The sequence below is a fragment of the Salvelinus fontinalis genome, chromosome 8 (assembly GCF_029448725.1).
Source record: "Salvelinus fontinalis isolate EN_2023a chromosome 8, ASM2944872v1, whole genome shotgun sequence".
Classification (NCBI taxonomy): Eukaryota; Metazoa; Chordata; class Actinopteri; order Salmoniformes; family Salmonidae; genus Salvelinus; species Salvelinus fontinalis.
Window position 1 is genome coordinate 36,978,548 of NC_074672.1, and position 16,663 is coordinate 36,995,210.

The 16,663-nt window shown below is 42.0% G+C and overlaps 1 protein-coding gene across 3 annotated transcripts in view; it reads left to right on the plus strand.

The window, feature by feature from the left end:
- Positions 1-1,351: 1,351 nt before the first annotated feature.
- Positions 1,352-16,663, plus strand: part of plxna3 (plexin A3) — a 154,114-nt gene continuing 138,802 nt past the window's right edge. For 2 of the 3 annotated variants that reach the window (XM_055932388.1, XM_055932390.1), the window contains exons 1-3: positions 1,376-1,551; positions 9,405-10,676; positions 12,847-13,029. In XM_055932388.1, coding sequence (XP_055788363.1) covers positions 9,492-10,676; positions 12,847-13,029 — 1,368 coding nt within the window. In that variant the 5' untranslated portion in view covers positions 1,376-1,551; positions 9,405-9,491. Of the gene's footprint in view, positions 1,552-9,404; positions 10,677-12,846; positions 13,030-16,663 lie in introns of all 3 variants that reach the window. The other variant, XM_055932389.1, reaches the window with a different exon arrangement.

Below are 16,663 nucleotides of genomic sequence, written 5' to 3' on the forward strand. Positions count from 1 at the left end.
TTTAGGAACTCTCCGGTTTCTGTGTCTGGACTGATCTAATTTCACTCCGTTCAACCCAATGACTGTGATTCAACCTCTTCAGACTAGAATACCATACTGCCGTAGGATGCTAATGTTTGTTTCTTATGGTTTCACTTCCAAGGCCCCATGAAGGACCATATATGTTGATAAATACAAATGCTTTCAACACTATTAATTTATACCACAACAAAGAGCACTATAGTTTGTGGTGATTTGTATTCTGCTTTAGCTGGATTGTCTTTACTGCACTGGGGGATTGCAAGTGTCATTCCTCCTAAACTGGCTATTACTTGACACATGATTTGAATAAGTGTATTGCTTTGCTGCTTGCTGGTGGATGGCATGAAACCACATAACTGGTGAATGACAGACATCGTTGGTAGATTATAACTCCCAATAAGGTGCATATTGCAGCTTTAGAATAAGTTAATATTGAATGTCTTATATATTTACACTGTTCAGAGCAAACGCTAGTCTAAAGTAATTTTATATTTCAGTTTTCTCCATGTACTGTATTTCTGCGTGTTTACAATACAGTGAACAGCTTGTTTACAGTGACCTACGACACTGTTTTGATATTGTCCCCAAGCGATCCTGTCTCTTGTCTTTGAAATGTCTGTTTTTACAATATCAAACTACATATCCGTTAATATTGTGTTTTTATATTGAGGAATAAACATTAGGTTTATGAAATTGTAACCTACTTATTTTTGTCTTAAGAACATCTATGACTTCTCAGGTTATGACTACAAGGAACTCTCTGTTCTTCATTCAAATAAATATGTCAATCATATTAGCAATTCTTTTTTTACTCCGAATAGTAGCAGATCTATAACGTTAATTCAGATCTCTTGGAACGGGAAGATGTGCGGTTTATACACGTTTATAACTGTTTTATTGCATGTTTTAATAACACAGTAACGATTATGTCCACGTGAGGGAGTTTAGATTTTAAATAAATTCTGCAACATATTTACCTTTCACATTTTTCTCTTCCTTATTTTGTATCAAACATCTCTATCCGCCTTGAAAATCCAGCCTTCTCCCTAACATCTGGGTTTGGTAGAAAAATACTTGATTATGGGCGAGCCTGTCCCAACTACTATTAGGGTAGATTTAAGCACATGCCAAATGTGATCATATATAATCATAATTCAAAGACACCAAAAGTGAATACAAAACTGTATTGTAATTAAATCCATGTAATAATTAATTAGTAACTTAATGTAGCAATTATATTTGATCTTAATCTATGGTTTAGTGAGCAATAATGAGTTTGAATCCCCTTGTTGAAAGTGGTACGTTCCATAAAGGGATAGCTACCCAGCCTTGCTCATCCAGGACAAAATAAGACCGTTCCTAATGTGTAGAGAGTGCCATGCGATTCAAGCGGTGAGTGCTCTGTTGGTTTACTTCGAGGATTTTGCGCAGAATTATAACTAATTAACAAATAACTATAGGCCTATATGGTAACCGCGGGAAAAAGAACTGCACGTGGTTGTGGATGTAACTGTTGCACTTTAAATACAGGTAGGTCCACGAGCCTGTGTTTTGTTACTGATCTCATTTTACGATGCTGCTGAAACATAGTGGCTAGCGTTTGAATCCGAAGCATGCTTTTTAAACCATGACTGGGCTTTATAAGACTTTTAAAACATCATGCAGTTTGTATACTGAAAGTGGCGATAACACATTCATAAGCAATAGTCAGTAGGACAGCATGCTTTAGTTGTATAATGCTTTTAGAAAGGATGCGTGAGGTCTTTGGCTGGATATGTAAGCAGCATAGTGTGATGCAAGGAGCCGCCGCCGCTCCTTTCAGAACAAAGCCAAAGGGGCGTTAAAAACATTAGTTATCTGATGGAAAAACAGATCCATTTGCCTTGTGATCATTTCATTTAACATGTGAACGCCCTGGTCCTCATACATAGTTCCTTTTTTTTTTTTTTACCAAACGAAACGTTCATTATATTCCTCCATGTGCATCTATCTGATAACATCATGGATATTTTCCTAGAGTTTATTAAACCAAAACACAGACAGTAGACTATCATGTAGGTTAATTGTCAACATTAACGTTTATCTTGGCAGATGAATGTTATCAAATTGACTAAAATAGTCTTCCAAGCAGGACCTAATGTTACCAATTGGATTACTCTGGCTGCTTCACGAACAGGGTGTATTCGGCTCCGGGTTGTTTTCACATATAGGCTACCGTCTGACACATCTGTAACAGCTCCGGTGAAATATCGTCACGTGACCTCACGTTTTTATCAGAAAAACATCCATATGAATTAGAAACATATTCCATTCTGTGAATAATTGTCATTTAATAGTATACCCATTGCTTGTGATGTCCTTCTCAATAATTAAGACAACGGATTTCTTCATAATGCAATTTCAAATCACGTAGCCTATTTCATCCCTATGGAGTATTGATGTTTTCATAAGGGAGGAAACTACAGGTGATACAATGTGTATATTCACAACAATGAAGATCATAGCCAAAGTTGGCAACAATGATGTTTAAATAATAGGTTAAAGGGAGATTGCATTTAACACAGGGTCAACACATGGGCAGCCCTGCACATGTGTCACAAAACATCTGTCTCTTGTCTGATGTCTGGTTGTCTTTTTTGTTATCATGGCAGCGTAATGCCCGTTTCCAGACTAATCACGATAGTTAGAGATGATTAGGGAAATAAACTAATGTAGGGACCACCTTTCACCCTCACTTAACCCTCCCCTATATGAATGAGGGATTTAGCCAATCCCCACAGGTTAAAGCACTAACAGCTGCAGCTACAACATTCATGAATGGGAAAATTGATGGTGGAAAAAAAAGCTATGGAACCCCTAATACACTAAATTGCATACATCAAAACCTATTGTCTCAGCTATATCAGAGAGCAGATATGGCCAGCCAGGTCAGGCATTGGATCTTGAAATCACAGAAGCAAGATTCCACCCTGTATTTGTCATTGTATAAGCTTACAACGGGGCATTAGAGTTTCATGATATCATTGGCTGAGTAAGTGTCCAGGCTTAGTTAGTCAGGGACAGTCATAGACATTGGTAATCACTGAGCAATAGATTCTGTCTACAAGCCGTTTCTCAGTTTAATGTAATTCTCTCCATTGTCTGCTGCCGCTCTGCCATGGAGGTAACACACTTAGCTTTTATCTTTAATGACATCTTTCTGTCATTTTTTCATCGGCAGGTGATTTCTGTCCCCCTCTTCCCAAAGGTAATGGGGGAGGTTTTTAATGGATACACCCTCCAGACGAGGTTACATATGATAGGTTACATGTAGAGTAGAAACACATTGAGCGACCAAATGTGTTATAGCCACACTCACAATTTAACCTTTATTGTTAAATAAAGGTTAAAACATTTTTTATTATAATGTGAACACCATGTGTTGAGGCTCATGCTCACAGTAAGCTTTATCTTGGCAATTCTAATGGATAAAGTAATGGTACCCATTCATTAATTGTCTGACCAAATACCAAAGCGAACATCCCAATGGGAACACTCTGGTTTTCCATACCACTATCTGTGGCTTTGCAATGGAATATCCATTCCATACCCATGTTGTACCTTAGCTCAATTTGTGGTACTGTTTAATAAGCTGTGTAATAAGCTAGTTTCCCTTAAGTTATGTGAGTGGTCTTTGGAGATCGGTTTGCAACGCCAGGAGAGTTGGTTCGATTCCCGGGAACACCCATACTCTTTTGGATAAAAGTGTCTGCTAAATGGCACATATTATTATTTATTAATTATGGACAACATTGGGCCAGTGTCTCAGCCAGGATGCCTGTTCTCATGTCTGGTGTAACAGTGGGAGAACAGAGGGAACTGCTGACCCTGGAATCATACAGAATGATAAACAGGACTAAAATAATAGGCAGAGGAAACAATCACATGACACTTAGACTTCCTCTTTCCTCCTCTGTGATAGACGTAGCACCATTGAGATAGAACCGTTCCATCTGAGTCTGTACCGGCTAGGTACAGACTCAGATCTAGTCTTTAGTTTGGGTGGATGTTTTATCAATTCACCACATACTGTAAGTGCTAATGTACTTATTCTTAAAATAGATACAAGCTCTATTCATCCCAAAACATTTACATTTTTACGGCAAAAATATAACTTAATTATGAAAGGAAACATCTTGGTGTTCATGCCCCATCTGCAGTAGTTTACTGTATGCAGTAAGAGGCAACATACCATTATGTGAACTAATGACAGTTGAGTCGGGGTGAGAGCCTTTGAAATGAAACTTTAGAATATTCTTGCTTTTGGTCATCTGTACCCATGAGTGGACAGAATCTTCAATAGTTAACAGAGCAATTCTTTTTTTTAATCAAGTGCTGTTGACCCTCATTAGAGAAGTACTGGTGACAAGAGAGTGGTGTTTTCAGAGTCCTTGATTAGGTGAAATGGTGGTTGCCCTGATTGCTTCTTTGTGTTCACGTTTCACAGACACTCGGCAGACTCTTTCCATTCCTAACGGTTTATCTAAAAACATGGCCCCCTCTCATTTCCTCTTTTAAAGGAGATTGTGTTTGATGACAGTCAGCAGCAACTAGTCAGTTTTTGGGGGACCGAGTAGCGCAGTGGTCTAAGGCGTCACTACAGACCCGGGTTAGATCCCGGGCAGTATCAAAACCGGCCGCGATCGGGAGTCCCATAGGGCGGCCCAGCCCCGTCCGGGTTAAGGCAGGGTTTGGCCGGGGTACATTTACATTTACACTTACAAATTGGGTAAGCCGTCATTGTAAAAAATAATTTGTTCTTACCTGACTAGCCTAGATAAATAAAGGTTAAATAAATCAAAACTTTTTTTAAAGGATTATTCTGATGTTCTCATCCCCTCCATCTTTCATTTGATCCAACTAAACGAGCAGCTAGTTGTTAATGTACATAATGGTGTAATGGAGAAAGTGAGGAGTTGGGCTGAGGCTTGGAATTGCTTAACCTGAATGTGCTTGTTCATTTTTGATTAAGTAATCAGAAGATTGACAATTAATATTGGGTGTGTGATCTGTCCCGTAATGGTTTAGATGTCACGACCCAAACAAAGCCATTGGTAGGTATTGAGTAATAGCCTAGTGAAGCTATCACTTATTACATATCGCATCACATACCCTAGGCTATCCTCCACACTAGTAAGTCTTCAACTAAACCTTATCTCTGTCAAATGAGCTTGCTCTTGGGTGGTTAGGGGTTGCACTATATACGCGTACATGGACACGCATGCACGCACACACACGCACACACACACACACATACACATACACATACACATACACATACACATACACATACACACTCCCTCTCTCTCTCTCTCTCTCTCTCTCTCTCTCTCTCTCTCTACTGTAAAGATTATTGAAAGAACTTGAGCCTGTAAAACCTGTAATTATTCTCACTGTTCGGGCAGGGAGGTCTTATTTCCCGCTGAGGTTTCAAATGTTATTTACAGTTGTTATTTAAGTCGATCATTAGAGTCTGCTTTTTTAATTCAGCTGCAGCACCATCTCTGCTTTAGAATTCTGAGATTCCAGGTCAACATTTTCTGCTGAGGAATTCAGCTTTTACTGGCACCAGTCAGTGCTCTTTTCTCTTCTGTGGTAATGAAATCATTGTGACTGCTGCTCAATAGTATTCCACAAGTCAGGAAATGTACTACAATAAAGCATTGTATCGCAATGGGCAATGACTGGGGGGTTTGCGCTGAATTTAAAGGCGGCAAGTGTCCTCGCCTATTCTATTTCAGACCATTATGAGGGCTTTTTGGAGTCACAGACGTGTAAGGGAAGGGTGCACACGCCAGCTTCAGAGTTGCTGTTCCTCGGTTTACTTTTCCTATCAATCCCTCAGCATTTTCACAGCCGATTGAAACGTTCCTACCATTTGTTATGAAATTTAAAACAGATTTATCAAACAGCGGCTGCTAATGAGAACGTGTTGCGCTGATCTTTGCAGCCGTAATGATTCTATCCATTTGAGGTATTCATGAAGCATATTTCATTGTCGTGAGTGGATGAAAGAAAGAAAAGCATGGGGAAATCTCTCTTTTCACACCAGACTATCACTGTCATTCTTGTCCAAGTTTATCCATTTAGACCTGTGAGCACAACTGAGTCATTTTCACAATAAGGGTAATCAGTTTTGATAAAAGTGCTATTTTGGCATGCATGCATTTGCGAAACAAAGGATTTGATATTCCCAACCGTTATTGAATGTGGCATAAAAATGCATTAAAGGAGAGTACTGCCAGTAAAACTAAACTATATAATAAAACAAAATAACCGATGAGATGGATGATTGGATTTGTGATGAGTTCCGTGTTTCCCTGCTCTCTCTGTGACTACTACGTGAAGACTCATAATCAGTGAGGTCAGAGACAACCTGACAAAGATACTTTTGTTATTACTGAAACTCACCAAACACTGTGGACACACTAAATGAGTTGACGGGCAGAATATCAAGCACCCCTCACGCAGGGAACAAGTAGTGCTTAGTAAGAGCTAGAGGTGTTGTCCGTCTCTGTCTGTCTCTGACTGACTGTGTCTGTCTGACTGTCTCTGTCTGACTGTCTCTGTCTGACTTTCTCTGTCTGTCTGTCTCTGTCTGACTGTCTCTGTCTGACTGTCTCTGTCTGACTTTCTCTGTCTGTCTGTCTCTGTTTGTTTGTCTCTGTCTGACTGTCTCTGTCTGACTGTCTCTGTCTGTCTGTCTCTGTTTGTTTGTCTCTGTCTGACTGTCTCTGTCTGACTGTCTGTCTCTGTTTGTTTGTCTCTGTTTGTTTGCCTCTGTCTGACTGTCTCTGTCTGACTCTCTCTGTCTGACTGTCTCTGTCTGACTTTCTCTGTCTGTCTGTCTCTGTTTGTTTGTCTCTGTTTGACTGTCTCTGTCTGACTGTCTCTGTCTGACTGTCTCTGTCTGTCTGTCTCTGTCTGACTGTCTCTGTCTGACTGTCTCTGTCTGACTTTCTCTGTCTGTCTCTGTTTGTTTGTCTCTGTCTGACTGTCTCTGTCTGACTTTCTCTGTCTGTCTGTCTCTGTCTGTCTGTCTCTGTCTGACTTTCTTTGTCTGTCTGTCTCTGTCTGTCTGTCTCTGTCTGACTTTCTCTGTCTGTCTCTGTCTGTCTGTCTGTCTCTGTCTGACTTTCTCTGTCTGACTTTCTCTGTCTGACTTTCTCTGTCTGTCTGTCTGTCTCTGTTTGTTTGTCTCTGTCTGACTTTCTCTGTCTAACTGTCTCTGTCTGTCTGTCTCTGTCTGTCTGTCTGTCTCTGTCTGACTTTCTCTGTCTGACTTTCTCTGTCTGACTTTCTCTGTCTGTCTGTCTCTGTTTGTTTGTCTCTGTCTGACTGTCTCTGTCTGACTTTCCCTGTCTGTCTGTCTCTGTTTGTTTGTCTCTGTCTGACTGTCTCTGTCTGACTGTCTCTGTCTGTTTGTCTCTGTTGACTGTCCCTGTCTGTCTGTCTCTGTTTGTCTGTCTCTGTCTGACTGTCTCTGTCTGTCTCTGTCTGACTGTCTCTGTTTGTCTGTCTCTGTTTGTCTGTCTCTGTCTGTCTGTCTCTGTATGTCTCTGTTTGTCTGTCTCTGTCTGTCTCTGTCTGTCTGTCTGTCTGTCTCTATCTGTCTCTGTCTGTCTCTGTCTGACTGTCTCTGTCTGTCTGTCTCTGTTTGTTTGTCTCTGTCTGACTGTCTCTGTCTGTCTGTCTCTGTCTGTCTGTCTCTGTCTGTCTGTCTGTCTCTGTCTGACTTTCTCTGTCTGTCTGTCTCTGTCTGTCTGTCTCTGTCTGACTTTCTCTGTCTGTCTGTCTCTGTCTGTCTGTCTCTGTCTGACTTTCTCTGTCTGACTTTCTCTGTCTGACTTTCTATGTCTGTCTGTCTCTGTTTGTTTGTCTCTGTCTGACTTTCTATGTCTGACTGTCTCTGTCTGTCTGTCTCTGTCTGTCTGTCTCTGTCTGACTTTCTCTGTCTGACTTTCTCTGTCTGACTTTCTCTGTCTGTCTGTCTCTGTTTGTTTGTCTCTGTCTGACTGTCTCTGTCTGACTTTCTCTGTCTGTCTCTGTTTGTTTGTCTCTGTCTGTCTGTCTCTGTATGTCTGTCTCTGTTGACTGTCCCTGTCTGTCTGTCTCTGTTTGTCTGTCTCTGTCTGACTGTCTCTGTCTGTCTCTGTCTGACTGTCTCTGTCTGTCTCTGTATATCTCTGTTTGCCTGTCTCTGTCTGTCTGTCTGTCTGTCTGTCTCTGTCTGTCTGTCTGTCTGTCTCTGTCTGTCTGTCTGTCTCTATCTGTCTCTGTCTGTCTGTCTCTGTCTGACTGTCTCTGTCTGTCTGTCTGTCTCTGTCTGACTGTCTCTGTCTGACTGTCTGTCTGTCTGTCTGTCTGTCTGTCTGTCTGTCTGTCTGTCTGTCTGTCTGTGTGCTGCTAATACCTGAAACCCCAAACTGCTGAAACGTGTCAGATGATTAAAGGCCCATTCTTCCTGTGTTCCTACTTCCTATCCCAGCCCTAGCCCAGGCTGTTGTAGTGCCATAAGGTCATTTTCCTATCCCAGCCCCAGCCCTTGTTGAAGAAGGGAACCATCTCGGGCACCGAGTCCATCACAAGGTCACCATACATGTTCATGATCTGGTCATTGAGCCAGTTCTGTCCGTACAGAGTGCTGAGATCATCCATGGTGAGGACATGACGCTTGTAGTTGACGCAGAAAATCCCAGCCCTTATTATATAGTTTAGTTTTACTGGCAGTACTCTCCTTTAATGCATTTTTATGCCACATTCAATAACGGTTGGGCTGTTGTAGTGCCATAAGGTCATCTTTCATTCCAGAAGCTCTAACCAGTGGGTATGTGGGAGGGGTGGAGGACCATGAGCAGTGGAGCGATGTCTGACCCACTGACCACTATAGCATTATCCTGTGGTCTGTTACTAATATATGGCAGCGCATCATAATTGTCCCTGTTTGTTTGTATATCTTCTGTTGTTGTCATGTTCTCTTTTCCTAGTAGCAATACTTCCTAATTAACAAATGTGCTCGGGATTAGTGTTGGTGATGGCTATAAAGGTTTATTAGCAATCCATTGAGTGAAGGTAGTGGGACAGACAAGCCTTGGCACCAGCCCTACAATCAATACACTCCCCCAAACCTCCCTCACACACACAGCTGTGTCAGTGGCTGACTTGCACATTTAGTCATTAATATCTCAAAATCGACTACAGTCAGGAGTTGGTGGTGAGGGAGGGGGACACTGAAAAGTGATGAAATTGAATGAGATTTTTCTCCATCTACTTTGAGGGGACACTACTTACTCATGTATTCAATACTGCAATCCATCCTAACCAACATATCTTTTTCATTTCAGACATGAACCACTGAACTGAGACAGACAAAGGACTGCAATAAGCTCACGTGACGAGCTCTATTCTCCCACCACCAAAAGATCTCCATCATGACACCCAAATGGCTGGTGGTATTTGTCCTTTTTCTACACTCTGGGACTACCAATACATTCCCCATGGCCCCGACCAAGCTCCCCCCTGAGACAGGCACCTACAGGGTCACAGACACCAGCCTGACTCATCTCACAGTGCACAGCCGGACGGGAGAGGTCTATGTGGGAGCAGTGAACCGTGTCTTCAAGCTGTCTGCCAACCTAACAGAGCTGCGTTCACACATGACTGGCCCCGTGGATGACAACGCCAAATGTTACCCCCCTCCCAGCGTCCGAGCCTGTGCACACAAACTGGAGTCCTCTGACAACGTCAACAAGTTGCTGCTGGTTGACTACGCTGGCAACCGCCTGGTAGCATGTGGAAGCATCTGGCAGGGTGTGTGTCAGTTCCTGCGACTGGAGGACCTCTTCAAGCTGGGAGAGCCCCATCACCGCAAGGAGCACTACCTCTCTGGAGCCAGGGAGGCTGACGGCATGGCAGGAGTGGTGGTTGACAGTACAGAAGGGAAGTGGAAGAATGAGAAGAAGGGGGGCAGCCGGCTGTTCATTGGGGCAGCCATAGATGGCAAGTCAGAGTATTTCCCTACCCTGTCCAGCCGTAAACTGGTCACTGATGAAGAGAGTGTTAACATGTTCAGTCTGGTCTACCAGGACGAGTTTGTGTCATCACAAATCAAGATACCCTCCGATACCCTGTCCCTCTACCCGGCGTTTGACATCTATTACGTGTATGGATTCTCCAGCCGTACTTACATCTATTTCCTGACGTTGCAGCTGGACACACAGCTCACCCAGATGGATGCCACCGGTGAAAAGTTCTTCACCTCCAAGATAGTGCGGATGTGTTCCAACGACACCGAGTTCTATTCTTACGTGGAGTTCCCCCTGGGCTGCACCAAGGATGGGGTGGAGTACCGGCTGGTTCAGTCCGCCTACAAGCACCGTCCAGGTCGGATGCTGGCCCAGGCCTTGGGGCTGTCTGAGGACGAGGATGTGCTGTTTGTCGTGTTCTCCCAGGGCCAGAAGAACCGGGCCAACCCGCCTCGGGAAACAGTCCTGTGTCTCTTTACCCTGCATCAGATCAACCTGGCTATGAGGGAGAGGATCAAGTCATGTTACCGTGGGGAAGGCAAGCTGTCCCTGCCCTGGCTGCTCAACAAGGAGCTCCCCTGCATCAACACGGTGAGTCATCACCATTTCATTTCAGTAGTTCCGCTCAAATCAAGTACTTCTATCCTGCCTCAGGCCCCAGCCCCAGAGCAGGCAATATTCTGCTGGGTTTACATTCATATTTCATCCATACCTCATTAACTTCAATAGCCCAAATTCTCCATGAATATATTGAAACATTTAACAGGCTTGCAAACACGTTCTAGGCATAGGATATCTTATCCAGTCTCCACCGTATGATGCTTTATGAAAAAAAAACTAACAGGGTGGTATTTTTACATCCAGAATCATATTTCGAGTGACTATACAACATGAAAAGTCACAGCTGATCTATACAATGTTTGATAAAATGGAAGAATTTCTATTCCAGTAAACGTTACCCGGGATAAACCGTAAGACAGAGCAGGGTTATCTCCTATGAAGCTGACTCCAGTCATATCACTGTACTGTAGTATTGTGAGGCAACTCATGAAACATACAGTTAAGTAGTGATCCATCTAAATACTGTGCAGCAGGCAGGGTATTTAAACGGATGCATCTTATAAGGGCACCTCTCTCAAGGATTTAAATCAAGAACAGTTGAAGAGCTGCTGCCAAAACTATACTTATACGATGTTCTGTCAAGGCCTGTGCAGAAAGTTACATTTTCCTCCCTCCTTGTGCCCTAATGGCTGATGGCACCCTGTTAGTTTATGGGTCAGAGCTGGGCGGATGGAGAGGAGAACTACGAGTATCAGTAGCTGACCTGGATCCTTTAAGGAAGCGGGGGCTTGTTTTTTTATTAGGAGTAACAGGGCTCCCTGTAGCTGATGCAAATCTGCTCTTGATGATGGCCTGGTTCATGGACATTATTAGCCTCTTCTCATGCGCAGCAATAGCCCTTGCCCACATAATGAGAGTGTGCGTGCCAGACTCTGGCACCGGCCTTGTTACATATAGTTGTCCTTCATAAAGGCTCAACAACAATAATCGTTTGTTCCTCTGGCACCGGCCTTGTTACATATAGTTGTCCTTCATAAAGGCTCAACAACAATAATCGTTTGTTCCTCTGGCACCGGCCTTGTTACATATAGTTGTCCTTCATAAAGGCTCAACAACAATAATCGTTTGTTCCTCTGGCACCGGCCTTGTTACATATAGTTGTCCTTCATAAAGGCTCAACAACAATAATCGTTTGTTCCTCTGACACCGGCCTTGTTACATATAGTTATCCTTCATAAAGGCTCAACAACAATAATCGTTTGTTCCTCTGGCACCGGCCTTGTTACATATAGTTGTCCTTCATAAAGGCTCAACAACAATAATCGTTTGTTCCTCTGGCACCGGCCTTGTTACATATAGTTGTCCTTCATAAAGGCTCAACAACAATAATCGTTTGTTCCTCTGGCACCGGCCTTGTTACATATAGTTGTCCTTCATAAAGGCTCAACAACAATAATCGTTTGTTCCTCTGACACCGGCCTTGTTACATATAGTTATCCTTCATAAAGGCTCAACAACAATAATCGTTTGTTCCTCTGGCACCGGCCTTGTTACATATAGTTGTCCTTCATAAAGGCTCAACAACAATAATCGTTTGTTCCTCTGGCACCGGCCTTGTTACATATAGTTGTCCTTCATAAAGGCTCAACAACAATAATCGTTTGTTCCTCTGACACCGGCCTTGTTACATATAGTTGTCCTTCATAAAGGCTCAACAACAATAATCGTTTGTTCCTCTGACACCGGCCTTGTTACATATAGTTGTCCTTCATAAAGGCTCAACAACAATAATCGTTTGTTCCTCTGACACCGGCCTTGTTACATATAGTTGTCCTTCATAAAGGCTCAACAACAATAATCGTTTGTTCCTCTGACACCGGCCTTGTTACATATAGTTGTCCTTCATAAAGGCTCAACAACAATAATCATTTGTTCCTCTGGCACCGGCATGTTTTTAGTTGATTCAGATTTCTTTTTAAATCTCTATACATGCCAAGAATACACCGGTGCTTTTTTATTACATTTCTTATCTTAGTAATTGATTACATGTTCATGTTTCTTTATGTATGTTAGAGGTGTAGTGAAACTCAATTCTATTAGCGTTTTGTGTATTCCAGGCCCTAAGTGATTAAATAGGCTACATTTGATCCAGAACCTTGATACATTCTGAACATTGTCCCCTTCTTGTTTTGTTTTACAGCCGAAGCAGATTGGTGATGACTTCTGTGGGCTGGTGTTGAACCAACCTCTTGGGGGTCTGCGGGTGATAGAAGGGACCCCTCTCTATGACGACGGCGTGGACGGTATGGGAGCGGTAACGGCCTACACCTATGGAGATCACTCAGTGGTGTTTGTGGGAACCCGAAGTGGACGCCTCAAAAAGGTAAGGGAGACATTCTGATTCTTTCTGTTCAAATGGGCCGATCAATTATTCCCTGGCAGCTGTGTTACAGTTCTCTACATGAAGCCATACCGGGTGAAGGCCTGGGGGAAACCCTGGTGTTGTAGGCAGAAATGGGATTTCACCACACACCAACCGCTTTGTCCGATTTCTTTTGCGCTGTGATTCAATATTTGTAGAACATTGCATGATACAGTACAGAATGCTTTTTCGGTCAAAAGCAGGATTGAATATTCCATGATATTTCTAGTGGAAGCCATGGGGGTCTTTTCTCAGTTGACTATAAAAGATTTATGAAAATAAATGATATTTCTCTGGTTTGGAACTTTTTGTTGTGTAGATATGGCCTTTCTGACTTGAGTTGGCGGCAGAATATGCTCAGCCTCCATCTTATTCTGAATGGATTTATTTTCGGTTGCTGCTCTGCTGGGAGTTGACACAATGTTATCATCGCGGCTCAGTCATTTACAATAGATGAAGAACTTCAGCAGTCAGTCATTCTGGGTTGAAATGCTGCGTTTCTTTATATTCAGCAGAAGCTTGTTTCCTCAAAAAGGATGTTTAAAATCCACATGTATTTATTTTAGGAGACCACTGACCTGGTTGCACTTCATTTCTGATAAAATAACATCAGAGCTCTTATGACATCCACTCTATAGAAACGTTCACTTCTTATTACTCTGTTGAATTCATTGTAGTTCAACATGTTATGCATTATATAGCCTTTTTGATTTATATATAGTACCAGTCAAAAGTTTGGACACACCTACTCATTTAAGGGTTTTTCTTTATTTTTACTATTTTCTACATTGTAGAATAATAGTGAAGACATCAAAACTATGAAATAACACATATGGAATCATGTAGTAACCAAAAACTGTTAAAACAAATCAAAATATATATATTTTTGGGGATACTTCATAGTAGCCACCCTTTGCCTTGATGACAGCTTTGCACACTCTTAGCATACTCTCAACTACATGATTCCATATGTGTTATTTCATAGTTTTGATGTCTTCACTATTATTCCACAATGTAGAAAATAGTACAAATAAAGAAAAACCCTTAAATGAGTAGGTGTCCAAACTTGATCTTTTTCATCACACCGCCTCATGTGGATCTGTGTTTTCCATCCAGTGTGTGAACCTCAGACTGGCGTGGGGACAGAGTTGTAGTAGAGTACACAGTAATAGGTCTTTAGTTAAAAGCACTAACCAATGACTTCTAGGATTCATTTAAAGACTATAATGATTTTGTCCTTTCATAACTGTGTGACATTGAAACGTAAAAACAGTTACTGGAATACCATCTAGAAGGACTTGGAACGCCATCTAGAATTTTGGACATTCTGACATAATGATAACCCCACTGAATGTGGCGATGCCTGGAGAGGGATACATTTGATGCTATTTCAGTCACTCTCCATTGGTTTTGTGGACAGGAGAACGTAGTTTGGCGCCCTAGCAGAGAGAATCATGGTCTACTCCCACAATGTTCTATGAAAAGAAAAACAGCCCATGACTCACCCTGCCCTCTGTGCCCACTGTTTACAACAATAACATTATACCAAATGGTGCTGCTGAGAATTGATGCCCTTACTTTCCTACTCAGCCAACTCCAAAATATCATCCCTCCTCTAGTGTTCTGTTAAGAGTCAAACTAGTGTGTGCTATTGCCTATCTTTAACTATCAAGTCATTTAGTCTACTTGCTCTGCCTTTGAAATAAAAGCCTGAGATTGGATGAGAATACATTTTTATTGTACTGGAATCAATAATCATTCTCTTATAAATGCCTCAGTCCCTGGTCCTTGTATATGTTAAATGGGTGGTCTGTCCCAGTTAACCATTTCTTTTGAGAGAAATTCCATGAGATGTTGGACTGACTTAGCTATTTTCACTTGACACAGTGATTATAATGCTTGGTCAGAAATGAATTACACCCCAGTTCTGTGTTCTTACCATCCTATTCCCAGAGCAGAACGTAAACTGTGCTCACATACACACTGAAAAGCATGGGCTTAGTTAGAAAGTCTTCTCCTTGGAGAGTAGTGTCGTGTTTTGTTTTCTATTCCGATTATTTATGAGGTCCCCTGTTGATACGTGTATCAATATGTTCCCTGGGTCACAAGGCTATGTCTACAAGCCAAGTTTGGAGTATTTAGCCCATACTGATGACAGTATATGTCAAGAGGATTCAGTACCTAATATGTTTAAATGATCTGCGTTGATAATACAGAGAGATATTTAGGATCATCCCAACTGCGCATTTTCCCATCTCAAGTTTTTAAGATGCTGCCCCCCCCCCCCCACACACACACATAAATTCACTTGTCTGATATATAGATCATCGTCATGAATTCATTAGGTGTATTAAAAACTGTAATTTGCATTATTTATTAACACAGTTGGAGGGATTGGGGTTTATTTAATTGGTGAGTGGATTATGTGGTTGTGGTGCATGGATTATTGTGAAAGAAGAAGCAGGAGACTGCAGAGGCCAAGCCCTGACAGGGAAGTCAAACATTCACACAATCTAAAAGGGGCTTATTCCCACCAGCCACTGGCTGCTTTGTTGTTAAACTCAATCTCAATAGAAACCCAATAGATTACAGTTACACTTAACAGAAAGTGGATATTGCACATGTTTCATCCTGTGGGTGTTATGTTTTTAATGTTTTCCGGTGAAATGCTGCTCTAAGGGATAGCTTGTTGTGGCCCAGTGTGGAGTATTAGACTACCTGCCATAATAAGGAGCTAGAGAATGCAGGAGGAGGCTATATAATCACATCATATCTCCTCTCAGAATGGCTTGTTTGTTTTGGCAAGAGATCAGAGAATACAAGCCGCTTTCTGGAGCCATGCGGAAATTACCCATGAGCCCCTAGTATTTCCTGTCCCCTACCAATGGCTTTCACAGTGGCAAATGTAGGAGAGAGGAACCAGCGTTAGGTCTAACTGAGAATATGAAAAGAATAATAATTTTAAGTGGTGAAAACGGAGCTGAGCGCTGCTTTGAATTAGTATTGATCAATTAGTATTGATTTCTGAGATGATACATTGAGGCAAACACAAAGGGACATCGTAATTATAAGGTTATAATTATGAGTGAAAGATGATTGCATCTGATTGATTTGATTTCGCACCTGCACTCTTGTGCAGGTAATGAACAGCTGTGTCCTTGTTTGGGATTCTGTTCATTCTATTACACACTATTGTGACACCGAGCAAGATGCATTCAGCTGAAACAACGGTAATGTAATCAACGGTTTGCAAAAAGCATTGAAATGTAGATAGTACAGTGGCGTTAATAAAGCAGTGGTTGGTTGGTGTCCTGCACCTCCCCATCACCACTGTGGAGGAGTCTACAGTGAGACATCTATTAGTGCTGAAATAGGAAAAGGCCTTTCTGGATCACATAATCTGACTCAGCAACAGGCTGTGTATTAGACCAAGGTTGTCAGGTGTATTTTATTGCTTGTGCTGGTGTGGTGCCACTGCTGATGTTATTGTGTGTGTGTGTGTGTGTGTGTGTGTGTGTGTGTGTGTGTGTGTGTGTGTGTGTGTGTGTGTGTGTGTGTGTGTGTGTGTGTGTGTGTGTGTGTGTGTGTGTGTGTG